Source organism: Schistocerca piceifrons, chromosome 6, assembly GCF_021461385.2.
Source record: "Schistocerca piceifrons isolate TAMUIC-IGC-003096 chromosome 6, iqSchPice1.1, whole genome shotgun sequence".
Taxonomy (NCBI): domain Eukaryota; kingdom Metazoa; phylum Arthropoda; class Insecta; order Orthoptera; family Acrididae; genus Schistocerca; species Schistocerca piceifrons.
The window spans coordinates 468,881,054-468,896,602 of NC_060143.1; the positions used below are offsets into that span (position 1 = coordinate 468,881,054).

Below are 15,549 nucleotides of genomic sequence, written 5' to 3' on the forward strand. Positions count from 1 at the left end.
AGAAACGAAATAACGTACCTACATAACAAAAAAAAATTAAGAAAATAAGGGGGGAGATGTGATACACTTGGACAAACTTTACAATGCTATATCTCATACTCTACGTCATGACGGAAAGATAGCCTCTATCTTCGCCAGTAATGGAGTCTCTCGTGATCACGGAAACAGAGGAATTCTCCTACTTGCTGAGACCTGGTCTTTGGAATTGAAGATTATCGATCACTCTGCAATCCCCTTACAGCACCACGATGTACTTTAAACATGCGCACTTAGAAAGGAACTAAACACTACCTCAAAAACCGCCTCTGCTGCCACAAAGTACTATGTCACTTTCATATCGCTTTTCCGCACTCAATCTAGAATGCTACTGATACAGTTCAGTACAAGTTCGCACATTTTAACATAGATGAGTTCGCATTTAAGTGACAGAGGGTGTGAAGAGTTGCTTCGTCTCGCCTACCGCATCTCTTTACTCCATTGCCCAGTCCACAGATCGGATCATGCTAACTGATGTCACTAAACCCTCAAACGTATCGTAAGGCTTAACATATGGCGGGATTTGTCACTGATAATTATTTTAAATAGTAGGTACACAATAGTAAAATTTTCGCTGATCCTTTTAAACCTGCTTTGCATCTGTTTCCTCAGAATTATATCGTAAATTATCTAAATTCGATCTGAAGAAAAATATTCAGAACTGCGTAATCAATTTCGGACTGACGTCGCCCGCTATCAAACCGTTCTATACTTCACATCTGACAATGAATACACTATCTACACCTTAAGCAGACAATGAAGCGAAATATATTGCTGTTTACCTTGCACTAGAAGAGCCTTCACTGGCAAGGCAAGAAGAAATTTGCTACGATCAGACCCCTTTCTTCTTTATCGAGCCTCAGACTGTTTCTAGGTAACGACACACGTCACTTGCTACCAATACCTATTGTTGGGAGTCTTCGCTCGTCAACGACGTTTAGCAGTGGAGAGAGACTGTCATTTTAAATCAGATATAAAAATTTAGCCTGACTATTCGAACGAAAATTGTAACACGTTTCAGTATTACGCAGACAGTAAGTCGCCTGTTCATTTACTCACTAACAAGGTGCAAACAACGTAAGAAACCATAGTCTGCCCCCCATCTGCGCAAAATTTACAACTGGTCTCACTCAAAGACCGCTGGCTGCAAAATAATAATTTCTGCATGAGGTCTCTGGTGACATATAACCAACATGCATCCATATTTGGCGAAAGATGCTGAGAATTAGAAGCACTCCGATCCGGACGGAGACAGATCTGAACATTGGTCACCGATGGTTAGCACTATTCGAAAGTCACTCCTATTGGCTGAGGCTCTTGACGGCAGGTTTAACATGACTAGTTTTGATCGGAGGCCTTTCTACCACGTGCTGATATCTTGGATGGCGGTGGCGGTATTACAACCCTGGAGAAGTAATATTGTGATGCCCGCTCGGTTAGCCGTGCGGTGTAACGCACCGCTTTCCGGGCAGGAAGGTGAGCCGATCCCCGGCACGAATCCGCCCGGAGGATTAGGGTCGAGGTCCACTTTCTCCACGTACGCGTACACCATAATTACTCTACCACGCAAACATTAAGGTTACACTCGTCTGGTGTGAGACGTTTCCGGGCGAGTCCACTGGGGGTCGAAACTCACAGGCCGGCGGCGGTGGCCGATCGGTTGTAGACGCTTTAGTCCGGAATCGCACGACTGCTACGGTCGCAGGTTCGAATCCTGCCTCGGGCATGGATGTGTGTGATGTCCTTAGGTTAGTTAGATTTTAGAAGTTCTAAGTTCTCGGTGACTGGTCTCCAGTTCAATACAATACAAAATTGTGACTTATTTGCTGACTAATTTCAGTTAAAGGCTTCAGGAGGTAGATCACAAACTGATACATTTGCTCATGCAAATTAATACATCGTGTTTGGCTGATTGGCAACAATGGGGCCCGCAGAACGTTATAGCTTCTTCTCCTTCTGTTTGGGAACAATGAATTCTACAGTGCTGGTATCAGATATTTTATCACTGGAGTTATCAGTAATGTTCAAGGAATTAAGTATGTAGTCAGATTACAACAAACAGAGCGAAAACGCGAACACCTAACAAAAGTAATGTACTGAGATGCGTTTTCAGAGATGGAAAAATTTAAATTAAGGCGTTTAATATAAACACCTTTGTGTATATCGGATGATTATCAAGCAAAAACAATATTCGGTGCTAATAATTCATATTAATACACGGCAGTAATCACACTCTTAAGATGAAAGGCAGATTGTAAAGTCGGTCGTAAGCCTTCCTCATGGATATGTTTATTCCGTCGTAGATGTGCATTAAGTTTTACTAAACTCATCTATAGAAATTCGGCGTTTCTGTCCTCTGCAACTTGTCGCTTCTTATGTTAGATAAAAGTTGTCGGTTCACCACATCTGTTTGCGTGCATTATACGTGATCGCTCAGCTTCCATTCATCACACACTTCTTATAATCAGCAGTCTTGCTTTCATTTTGAAAGTTTCTTCTAATTTGTGATGATTTGTCGTAGCTGTACTCAGTCTCATCATTTTCTAATAGACATGGAGAGAGAAACTATTAGAAGCATCATACTGCCATCTGTTAATTAGGAATTCTTCGATTCACTCAAATATCAGTAGTGATATTGCGTCGGCCGTCGTTCGATTCAGACGTAGTTAGAATATATTCCTACAGTGGAGATCTAGATCGTCTACACAAACTCCGATATTTACAAGATTTAAATACGGTTATCTGACAGAGTAGACTTTGTTCAATTAACATCTTCGAATTCCATCCTACATAAATTGAAGGAAATGTGTTAATGTGGCACTTACAGAGTCTGGGCCGTCTAGAAAATTTGTCTCCTTGGGTATTTGTATTGTTAATTCTACATAAGAAAATCGCTTTCTCCTAGACCCAATATTTTGTTTCCTACCTGTGAATAGGGTAATATTTCATTTCACTTCGATGATTTCTTCCTTCAAACTAGTTCACTTCTTGGGCACAAAATTAGTTTTATATCAGATTGGCGTAAAATAAAAAAGTGCTTTCTGATTTTGAAAAACAGTTAGTTTACTTTTCAAAACTACATTCGGTATTACTTTCCTATTGAATATTCTGGAACTGACATAACAATGTAGCCGTATGAGGTACATTCCATCAATCCTCTTCATTAGCTTGCTCAAGATACTAGAACACTACAGAGGAAGAAACATCGAGGAACTGCTCTTAAGAGGTAGTGCAAGTATAGTATGGCTCGACAACAGGATTGTCCTAAAATACAGTTTCACTTTATTCCTAAATTATTGTAAATTTATGGTATGGTACAGTATGAATGTTTATCGACATGTAGCTTGTCTGTTACAAAAATGGCAACTGGGGTTTGAAGTGGATAAAAGCTTGTTACGAGATGGTTAAAGTAAACGAAATAACTTACTTACATAACATATGGAAGTACTAAGAAAACTAAGGTACCGAATTTAATGTTCTTGTGCAAAGTTATATAGCTACATTTCGACGACCAGAGACTGTTGGTAATACAGCTTATGAATGCGCCCATAAGGGAGGCTCTTGTCACGAACAGAACCCTGAAATTGCCCTACTTCATGATATCTGGTCGTAGCTGTTCAAGCTTATCTATCACACTTCATAGTAGTAACAGCTCAAGATATTCTTTAAACATGTGCAATCGGAAAGGAACAAATCACTCCGTTCCACCTGCCTCTGCTGCCACAAAGCATGACTGCATTTTTTCACAGCGTATCCGAAAAGAATCCAGAATGCGACTAACGCAGTACGCTTAACGATGCACGCGATCGCAATGACATGAGAGGGAATGTCGAGATTAGTTTCGTCTTTGCTGCTATATCTGTTTACTCCATTTCTTAGTTCGCAGTTAAAGTCGTGCAAACTGATGTCACTAAACACCCAATATGTCGTAAACCGTAACATGTGACGGAAATGTGTGGTGTGTCCTATGAATAAATAATTCGCGGAGGTATGTAATTTAGAGCAACTGAGGGAACGACAGAAAACAGATAAAAATGAAGGTCACAAACAACTGAGCGTAACGCCCGTCACCAGAGCCGCATTATTGGTTTATGATCGCAAGTTCGATATGTATCGTTTGGAACCCGCGACTTCGATAGGCAATCATTCTTGGAAATTACAACACTTAACTGTAACATCATACTAAATTGTCACCGAATAGTATTTTAAGGGGTGGGTAAGTAATAGTTAAATTTTCACTTATCCATGTACGCCTGCTTTGTAGCTGTGTCCTAGGAATTGTACCGCAAATTAACTACATGCGATCTACAGAAGAGTATTCAGTTCTCCGTATAGTGCGTCATTGAATTCGGATAGATGTAACTTATTATCAGACTGCGTTATACCTCAGATGCAACAGTGAAAATAGCTATCTACAGGTTAGGCAGACAATGAAACGAGAAGTATTTGATGCTTACCTTGCGCTACAAGAGTCTTCACCGGCAAGGCTAGAAGAAAATTGCTAAGAGCAAATCGCTTTCTTCGTTAGCAAGCCTCAGACTATTTCTAGGCAACGTCACGGGTGACTTTCTGCCAATGCCTATTGTTGGTGCCTTTGCTTGTCTTATTTGGAATTGAGGGGCCGTCTTTTTAATTCATATGTTACAGACGAGTCATAGGCTTTGCTGTGAGTGGCAGCAAAGCAGATCGCAACAAGAAGTTAGGTCATCAAAGGCAATTTCCACCACTTTCGCATTTCCTAACCAGTTTTGCACCGATTTACACACATTGCCGCGAACGTACTATATGCGATCATATTAACTGCCGCGTCACGATTCAATGTTTTCGCCATTGGTTGCAATACATTGGTTTTAAATCTCAGGCTTCGCGTCCATTTCAGCTATTGTTTTCGTTCGTCTGTTCATCTAATTAAGTCCAGTTTCGGTTCCTGAAATACATGCGAATATGGCCCAGAAAGTAATTGAACTGAATTTGTTAGAAAGCTGATCGTTGCATTTCACGAACGTCAGTTAAATGACGTACCATACTTCTACAACAGTTCATTAGATGACGTCGCAACACAGTTCACTCGGTGCTCTCAGTCTTTATAGATGTACGTTTTATGTTCCTTTGCGGATCAATGAATAAACAAAAATATTAGCAATTTTAGCGGTAAGTAACTCTTACTTATCAGCTATCGTACAGTCGCACCTTCCGAACTTGGAGTTTTCTCGTCTAATAAAACTTGATGCCATAAAGTTTTTTGTCCTCTTAGCAGATGCGTTTATTTTGTTTATGCGCTTCGCTGTACTATGTGAGCAATAGGGTAGTGGAAATGAATGTACAAACCAGTGCTTTCCGCATATAAAAACGTAGTGTATAGAAAGCATCTACGAATACCCTTGAGGAATCTACGTGTCTGACCATGTCAACGAAGAAAATGGATCGGGACAGATGGATGTAATACCCTTCCACTCCTCGCGAAACGCAGACCCACGTAATGATTCATTCCACAATTTAGTGAATCGAACAGTAAGCGTAGCAATAATTGTAAATTTTATACGGTGTGAGTGAGTCGAAGGTACAGATTTGGATGGGTGTAGTTCTTTTCGTGAAACCACATAACTCTTTTATTTCTGGGGAACAAAGGGGACTGTAGCCACCGCAGTCATAAACCTAAGACAGCCAACTTCCCTTTGGTCAGCCACAGCAACGGTTTCTGAAAGACAAATTGGACTCTTGAACACAAACTATCATCTCAGACATTACGTGGACGCATCGAAGTACATCAGGGTTCACAACCCCAAGCAGGCGACCATTAGCAGGCTGGGTCACTCGAAGGTGGGCATCGCTGTCGACGATACAGAGGAAGCAAAAACAAATATGTCTAGCCAGGCGTTCTACGGGTTTGACTCCGCAGATGGGCGCTACTCGTTCCAGGCTGTTGGTGGAAGGGAACTCGTGTTGTCACTCCACAGCAGACGGCTGGCAGCTTCGTCTAGGAGAATGGGGACTTAGCTGCAGTCGAATGCATTGGATCAGCGGCGACTCCTGTGTCTGCATCCCCTTCACTTCATAAACTATAAGCAGTGATTTGGGGAGGTGGCGGGGGACTGAGGAGGGAGTAGCCTTTGCAAGCTGCCGTTCCCACAATTCAGAATAAATAAGAAAACTGTAAACTACATATTCCATTCATTTATTTATTCGAATAATGCTTTTGGACGATCCGGTAAATAAACTTCGGTCTTGATTCCCTGTGTTTAATTTTCGCTGCTCCCAGAATTCCATTCGTCTTCGCGAGTTCTGTTCCTTTCCTCCCTAGTTACTATTTATTTCTTTTTCAGACCTTGTCTTTCCTGAAGTACTGCTTATGTGTTGCCTCTCGTAAAAGTGATTTGTTACCTATTATGTCATTTCTGATTCCTTCATGCCTTTCTCAATGTCGGTGATCTATGTGGGTTTGGATCTGGAGTTGAAAGTCTGCTTGGTTAATCTGTTACTATCCATTCTGTATATGTTGTTGTTGTTGTTGTGGTCTTCAGTCCTGAGACTGGTTGGATGCAGCTCTCATTGCTACTCTATCCTGTGCAAGCTTCTTCACCTCCCAGTACCTACTGCAACTTGCGTCCTTCTGAATCTGCTTAGTGTATTCATCTATTGGTCTCCCTCTATGATTTTTACCCTCCACACTGCCCTCCAATGCTAAATTTGTGATCCCTTGATGCCTCAGAACATGTCCTACCATCCGGTCCCTTCTCCTTGTCAAGTTGTGACAGAAACTCCTCTTTTCCCCAATTCTATTCAATCCCTCCTCATTAGCTATGTGATCTACCCATCTAATCTTCATTATTCTACTGTAGCACCGCATTTCGAAAGCTTCTATTCTCTTCTTGTCCAAACTATTTATCGTCCATGTTTCACTTTCATACATGGCTACACTCCATACAAATACTTTCAGAAACCACTTCCTGACACTTAAATCTATACTCGATGTTAACAAATTTCTCTTCTGCAGAAACGCTTTTCTTGCCATTGCCAGTCTACATTTTATATCCTCTCTACTTCGACCATCATCAGTTATTTTGCTTCCCAAATAGCAAAACTCCTTTACTACTTTAAGTGTCTCACTTCCTAATCTAATTCCCTCAGCATCACCCGACTTAATTCGACTACATTCCATTATCCTCGTTTTGCTTTTGTTGATGTTATATCCTCCTTTCAAGACACTGTCCATTCCATTTAACTGCTCTTCCAAGTCCTTTGCTGTCTCTGACAGAATTACAATGTCATCGGCAAACCTCAGTTTTTATTTCTTCTCCATGGATTTTAATACCTACTCCGAATGTTTCTTTTGTTTCCTTTACAGCTTGCTCAATATACAGATTGAATAACATCGGGGAGAGGCTACAACCCTGTCTCACTCCCTTCCCAACCGCTGCTTCCCTTTCATGTCCTTCAACTCTTATAACTGCAGTCTGATTTCTGTACAAATTGTAAATAGCCTTTCGCTCCCTGTATTTTACCCTTGCCACCTTTAGAATTTGAAAGAGAGTATTCCAGTCAAAATTGTCAAAAGCTTTCTCTAAGTCTACAAATGCTAGAAACGTAGGTTTGCCGTTCCTTAATCTTTCTTCTAAGATAAGTCGTAAGCTCAGTATTGCCTCACGTGTTCCGGTATTTCTACGGAATCCAAACTGATCTTCCCCATGGTTGGCTTCCAAACGAGTTGTTTAGTAAGTTGAAAACCAGCTTGGTTAATCTGTTACTATCCATTCTGTATATATGTACAGGAAACTGTAGGCTTGCTTTCCGCATTGTGTTAGATGGCTTTTCAATTTTGACATGGAACTCTCTGTTTGATCATAATTCTTATGCAATATTACTATTACTTCTGGGTTCCAGTAAGTCCCATACAATTCTTCTTTTAACTTTCGTCAGTTTTTCAACGTCCGCAAATGCTGTCAGTTTAAACGTCTTTGCTGCATTCAGTGCTTGGTATTGCGTTAGTTTTTGTTTCAGGACGACGATTTTGTTTTCTTCCATATATTTTTATGATCATTTGGAACGCCGTTTCCATTTTATGTACTCATTTTTCTGTGTAAATTTTGTCCTTTTAATGGCTTGTTATCCATTCACCTAGGTATTTAAAACAGTTTGTTTCAGATACTGTGCTGCTACAAATTTTAAGATTTCGAGAGGTTTAATTGATATTTATCATGAAATGAGTTTTTTCAAAATGATGTTTTTTACATTTTGCTTCCTTGTTTTTGTAGTTGTGTGATAAGTTCGTTGGCACTATGCATGCCATGTCATCGGCAAAAGCCAGACAATCTACGGTGATATTAATGGGGATTCTTCCTAGTAGGAACACCCTTAGTAATGAAGGATTCCTCCATTCTCAAACAACCTTCTCTAACGTTCAAATAAAAATTAGCGGTAGTTAACTATCTGCCCGTCTTACCCATTATTTTATTTCAAAAGTTTTTCAAAGTTCAAAAAAATGGTTCAAATGGCTCTGAGCACTATGGGACTCAGCTGCTGTGATCATCAGTCCCCTAGAACTTAGAACTACTTAAACCTAACTAACCTAAGGACATCACACACATCCATGCCCGAAGCAGGATTCGAACCTGCGACCGTAGCAGCAGCGCGGCTCCGGACTAGAGCGCCTAGAACCGCACAGCCATCGCGGCCGGCTCTTTCAAAGTTCCCAAATAAATTTTACTTTTGATGTTTTTGTTTCTTAAAGTTACTTTAATTATTTTGTGTTGTTTTACTGTTGGGTTCGAATTCCTTTATAAAATTGACTGTTGCATTTCTATCAATTCAGTCGTATTGCTTTTAAAAATCTTCAATAATTATCGTGTATGTCCAGTTTCTCATTTGGCTTATTTCTATTATCTTCTCTAGAGGTAGTATTTGCTTTGGAAAAGACATTTCCACCCTAAATCCTGCTTGATACTCTCCTATTTCTGGGTCAGTAATTACTTCAGCCCTCTTTAAAAGTTCCATAGACAAGATCTTACGTCACACTGGCAAGAGAGAGATCCGTCTGTAATTATTAGGATCAGTTTTTCTTAGTTTTCTATCTAGTGAGTGTATTCGTTGATTTCCATTCACAAAGTAAGCTGTTTGTTGACCAAATTTCATTAACGATGGCTGTTAGGCATAAAGTAATGTCGTTACTAGAGTGTTCCCGTAATTCAGCAACTGTATTGGTCTCTCTGGATGTTTTGTTGTTTTTGAGTGATTTGTTAAATTTCTCTGATTTCATCCAATGTTGGTGGCTTTGAGTCTGATTGTATTTTGATTACATTATCGAAATGAAATTGTTGCTTTGGTGGATCGCAGTAGTGCAGTTCTTTGAAGTAATCCATAAGTATTCTGCAGTTCTCAGTGTCATTACGTATGCAATTTTCTGTCTTTTTGGATCTATAAACTGTAAATTTGGTGGTGTGTACTTTCTTAAATTATTTTTCAATGTTTTATAAAAGTTCACTTTGTTGTTTCGCTTAAAGTGTGACTCAACTGACCTTATATGTTATACACACATCTTTTCGAGCCATTTTGTGGATGTTTCCCAGCTTCTGTATAATTTTTCCTGATCCTGTCTCTCTTATTTGCGTTCCAGACATTCTAAGCTCGTTGTCTGTTTATAATTAACTCTATCATCACTCCACCATCATCACTCTACCATTTCTTTTAAAGAGAGGTAGTTTTTTCTGTCGTGTCAGTAACGTCTTTTTGAAGTTCTTCCCAAAATTTAGCTACCCTGTTTTCCAAATGTCTTTACTAATAATCTTCTCTAGACAACTTCTGTATCCACATATTTAGAAATTCAATTTCAACAATTTAAAAAAAAATGCTCTCAGTAGTTGGACCTAACCTCAATACTACTTAGCCACTAAAGGCGAAGTGGGAATTCATAATACCTCCGACAAGTTTACATTAAACATTGGAGCTAGGTTCACTGAGTGATAATACTTACTGAACTGCACTTCTTTTCGAGTACGTTTCAATCTGTGTCGTACGTGTACTGAATGATGCCATGAAGCGAAGAATCTGAGCACGCCCTAAAACCCTAGGCAAGAAGTTTACCATCATCACGTCGCCACCTCGTCTTACCACGGCAGGATTGTTCACCCAATACCCTTCCCCTGATTTTAGTGAGGTTGGTCGGCTAGCAGCAATACAAAGCAGCTCCATCCTTTCATGAGCTACTTTTCAATTATTTCAGCTGCGCTTCTAGTCGGCACTGATCAGTGCAGGGTCCAACTGACCCGAGAGCAGGCTGTTTAAAGACTAGAAATTGGCTGGTGGGGAGTTGGGATTAAAGGTAAACATAAGACTACCGGCTATTGCCTTTTGCACTGCAATATTAAGAGTAAACCCTAACCACAATAGGGGTTATCCCATTTAATATGGTCACTATGACTGAATGCAAGTGGGACTACTTCCAAATCCTGTTACCAAATCCCGCAAAGGAATAGTTCGGTAATTTAGTGCAGCAGTACTGTGGGCCACCGTCATTTAAAAACAGAAACTCTGAAAGGTAGCTGATTTAAACGCCGTTGCATTATGGGAAATGAAAGCGCGACAAGAGCCATAGGTCGAAACTATCCCTTGCAAACACCTGATTCACCCTTGCAAGGTAATATTGGTAGTAGCGATCAACCAGCGGAAGCGTGTATACGCAAATACACACCCAAAGACTCACCATTTACTCTCTCTATTGCGTGGGAATTGCTGCACAGGTTCATTAAACGTATCAGATGACAATTCCTGTGCACTGTATGCAATGCAGGTTTGCTAATACCGCAAATTCTAGACCGCAATACGAGTGACTTAATCCGTTAGCCCTTCCCCTTTCAAACGAAATTCTCTCTAATCTCAATCCGCGTTTTGAACACGACCAGATGACTGACCACTGGTGTTTCATGACAGTACTTGAATACTAAGGAAACTAAATCAGACGGCAGTTTGACCTCATACCCTTGTATACCGCGGCCTGCACGACACAATACGTTTCCCTTAAAACAACAGGCTTCCTCATTCCTTATCCTTTCGTTAATTGAACTTAGCTCTGGACCAACGTTCTGCTGCACCGCCACATCTTAGAGAAGTGGAAAACTACTAAGAATATGACAGTGTCGATTACCTGGTGATTCTGGTGAGCTCCTTCTCAGAAAACTTTCACCAAGGTGTTCAGCCGCATTTTCGTTAAACATGCGACTCAAGTCATCGTTCACGACATATTCAGTGTCACGGTTACTCAAAACGCTAAATGGGAGCGCTAACATTGCGTAGTCTCCACTTGCAGATTCGCCCCCCTACGCCATGGCTTTGCCAGTACCGAACTGCGAGCCTGGTAGTCGGAATCTAAGAGATGGTTGATGCTCCAGATGTAGTTTAAACTACTTGAGAGTCAGCAAAATGCGGAATATTTTGCTTCAGGCGGAGGGAAGCTACATGAGACGTACGAAAAATCACCAATTCGAAAATTAATTTTAATAGTTCACGAACTCCGCATTATGTCTGCTGAATTGGCAGCTTTCAGAACTAAACTTTGTCAGACTTTCCGGGAATTTATACCGCTCATGACAAACGGAAGTCCCGTCTTCGTTGACAGTGTACCACAATTTCCGTTATCGAGAAAGACACTAACGGGCTCCCTATTTCAAATCAAACATGCAAATTGGATTCGGCCACTAGGAATAGCAGTAATCTTGTGGAATGCCCTTCGTGATCCCCCCCTTAACACGCTGTCAGCTATCGCTAGACCTCCCCGTGTTTCACAGTTCCTTGCTGTGTGTTTACCCACATTACTCTTAACACTTTATAATAGACGAATGTAGCTACCGGCTTGGGTTACTATCTGTACCATTCTGCCAACGAGGATCATAGCCTTCCCATTCTGGTCAGCATACTTTTGCAGGTTGCCCACAAATCACTAAACCTTCTAAGTGGCGTAAGCTTTGTGGCTAGTCACAAAACAGCAATCCAAAGTGGTCACTAGGTCGCCCTCATTATAGCGTATTTTCAGCTATTTGCACTTGGCTAGAACCCAAACACGAACTTCAACCGCTATTTCTGCTTGTCTTAATATACCATTCTAACAGTATGTATGCATGGTCTCGTAGCAGTGTGAATTAATGAAATCCTCTTGGGCTTCCAGCTGTTTCAGGTAGTTAAAATGTGTTATTTGGACTGAAAGAGAGCACAGGTGACGTCACAACCAATGGCGAAGCTATTTAATAGCGATGCTACAGTGAAACATTAGTCAGTTTCAACCTGAAAATGGCCGAGGACAGCTACGATGAAAGCTCGTGGGATTTTATTGAGCCGACGTTGTCGATGCACAAGAAAAATTTATTAATGCCATTCTAACTGTTCTCCATGTCGCTGTACCACAAAATACCCGTTGTCGATTAGCTTACGTCGAGCATGTGCGTGTAGATTACTTCGATGAATTAGCTCCCAGAATTTATTAAAGATAGTTTCTGCTATATGTACTCAGATAAACGCTTCTACAACCTCCGATCCATTTAGGGACTCAGCAACTGATAACAATGTTCAGTACTTTACTCAAAAAATTACGCTACATTCTGCAATTCTAAAATAATAATAACAATAATAATAACCCCACTTCCTCGGTAGGACCTTCTGCAATACGCCACCATCGCGTAACTCGTCAACCACATTAACTATAGAAGTGGACACACGACGAATTTGCGCTCGTATCTGTTGATCTAAGAGTGCGCTCAGTTTCACTTCCCACTTGAGCTAACATACCCTATATTCTACCAGTGAATTACTCAGCCATGCAGACAGTAATTTACACACACAAACAGATTGTACGAGAATGCACAAATCCGGAGCCCTGATATAATGAACAATGCGGGCTCTAATAGCATTAACCTGAGAGTAACTTAAAATCTATACCCTCCTCAAAGTTAGCGAACCAACCTGCTAAAGCAGTCTTGCTGCTGGAGATGGCATCACTCACCTCTGATTGCTTCTAGTCTGGCAGGATCGTGGGAAGTGCAACAACATCCAAGAGACATCTGCAATCTCAGGTCCGTGACCCGACCTATCAGCATCATGGTCCTTAACATGTAAATGAGGTCTTCTCTCCACACCGCCGGGTATCTCCCTGCCTGCCATGCTGAAACAGAGCAGTAGCAATGAATTTACACTAAATTAAGTACAAGAGTAAATATATCAATTAGTAAAGTAACTACTCCTTCCCCACGAACAAGTTTTTATTTTATTTTATTTTATTTTATTTTATTTTACTTTATTTTATTTTATTTTATTTTATCTCAGACACCTCGCTACTCTGTAACCACGCTCTTCTAGCATAGTGTTATGAGATAAGTGAGTGGAAATGATAAACTGAGGTGGACGTTATTTCAAGAACTTCCATACTACCATTAAAGGAAAACATCAATATTCAATTCAACAACTTACTCAGCAATTACAAAATGCAACTACAGTAATTTCTGGAAGGCACGATAGTAAAATAAATTGAAGAGAAGAATTTATGATTACCTAATTATACATCCATGGAAAAATGCTGCTGTAACACGAGTGACATTAAGGCTCAGTAAGACAAAATATTCCATTTTACATAAACAGCGCTACTAATTTTTTAAAGCAGTTTACTATAAGTATTTACATGAAATTTCTGCCATTTGATTGTGTAGATGGTTGAGTCCGTTGCTCGTGGTCTCGCGGTAACGTTATCGCTTCCAGATTACGGGGTCCCGGGTTCGATTACCGGCAGGGTCAGGGATTTTCACCTGCCCCGAGATGACCGACTGTTGTTGTGTCGTCTTCATCATCATCATTCATCCCCATTACAGTTGGAGGAAGGCAACGACAAACCACCTCCATTAGGACCTTGCCTAGTATGGCGGTGCGGGTCTCCCGCATCGTTCCCCTACACTCTCTCAAGAAGCATTGGACTTCATTTCCAGATGGTTTATGGTACTGTACAGTCACGATTTTGAAATATGCTATTTTCAAGTACCACAATGCCACATATGATCAGACTTATATACATGAAAGTCATCTTCGAGATATTTTAAACTTTGTTATATAATGCAGGCGTCACACTAAACAAGTTTAACATACTTCAACGATGACGTCATTTATAGAAGGTCGATCATGTCCAATATTGTGGTACTTGAAAATGGCCAGTAGCATAAACGATCTACACAGTCAAATGACGGATCTCTGACCTAAATAAATGTGCCCCTATACCATGGCAAGATTATTACACTCGTCCCAAAACTGAGTTCCTATTAAATATAGCAACCAATACGACTGGAGACACTGCACTCATAAGCGTAACACAGCAGACTCGCCATTTAGCAGCGACACAAACGGATTTCTGAATCTCGACCAGAGCGTTTCTGTACATGCAACGAAGAACACCAGGGCTCACAGCCCCACGCAGGCTATCATTAGCACTTTGGAACTCACAGTGCAGGCTTTCTCCCTGACGACACTCAGCCAGCAAAAATAAACATGTCCAGCCAGGGATCCAGCGGGGTCACAGCACGTTCTTATCTGTTGGTGGAGGAGAACTCGCGTTGACACTCCGCAGCAGACGGCAGACAGCTTCGATTAGTAGGCGCCAAAGTGACACTGGCCACAGCGCCACCCAACATAGTTGCGCAAAAGATCGAATGCAATGGAACGGTGGCAACTTATGTATCGACACAAAATTGACATTTAAAACACCAGAAAATCATGCATTCACGGTTATTCGATCGCAATTTTATCAGATACATATCCCAAAATTACAGCTGGAAAATATGATAGGCACTCCGCATTCAGGCCACAAATGGCCTATCGGGACCATCTGACGGCCGTGTCATCCTCAGCTGAGGATGCGGATAGGAGGGGCGTGGGGTCAGCACACCGCACTCCCGGTCGTTATGATGGTTTTCTTGACCGAAGTCGCTGCTATTCGGTCGAGTAGCTCCTCAGTTGGATTCACGAGGCTGAGTGCACGTTGAAAAATGGCAACAGCGCATGGCGGTCAGGATGGTCACCGATCCAACTGCCGGCCACGTCCGACAGCGCTTAACTTCGGTGATCTGACGGGAACCGGTGTATCCTCTGCGGCAAGGCCGTTGCCAACAAATATGATAGGCCATGGCGAAATGGTCGCATTTGGCACTTGCCTGTGAGTCTGACTTCCCAGTGTGACTTATTAATTAGATTTTTAGGTGCATCGTTTTCATACAAGTTATAAACTATTCCAGTGAGGGCCAGAATAGAGAGAGATTCTGAAGTCAGGATCATATTGTAAAACTGGGATGTCTTCCTGCTATAATCTTCGACTCTGTATCGCGTTCAGAATTTTACGTCTTGTTTCAGCATTTCAGTTGGCAACGTCACTTCTCGTTACTCTATTCGAGGGCTTCTGTAAATAAATAAATATGTGATATAAGCGGGATATTTACGTTATGCATACTGAATTCAAATGTAGTAACAGTTCACTTGGTTCACACATCTGCATAG

The 15,549-nt window shown here is 41.1% G+C and overlaps 1 protein-coding gene across 1 annotated transcript in view; it reads right to left on the minus strand.

Moving 5' to 3' along the window:
• The window catches only part of LOC124803386 (serine/threonine-protein phosphatase 2A 65 kDa regulatory subunit A beta isoform-like), a 117,478-nt gene extending 104,360 nt beyond the window's left edge, over nt 1-13,118 (minus strand). The window contains exon 1 of the mRNA XM_047264571.1: nt 13,022-13,118. Coding sequence (XP_047120527.1) covers nt 13,022-13,118 — 97 coding nt within the window. The remainder of the gene's footprint in view (nt 1-13,021) is intronic.
• Nucleotides 13,119-15,549: the final 2,431 nt, after the last annotated feature.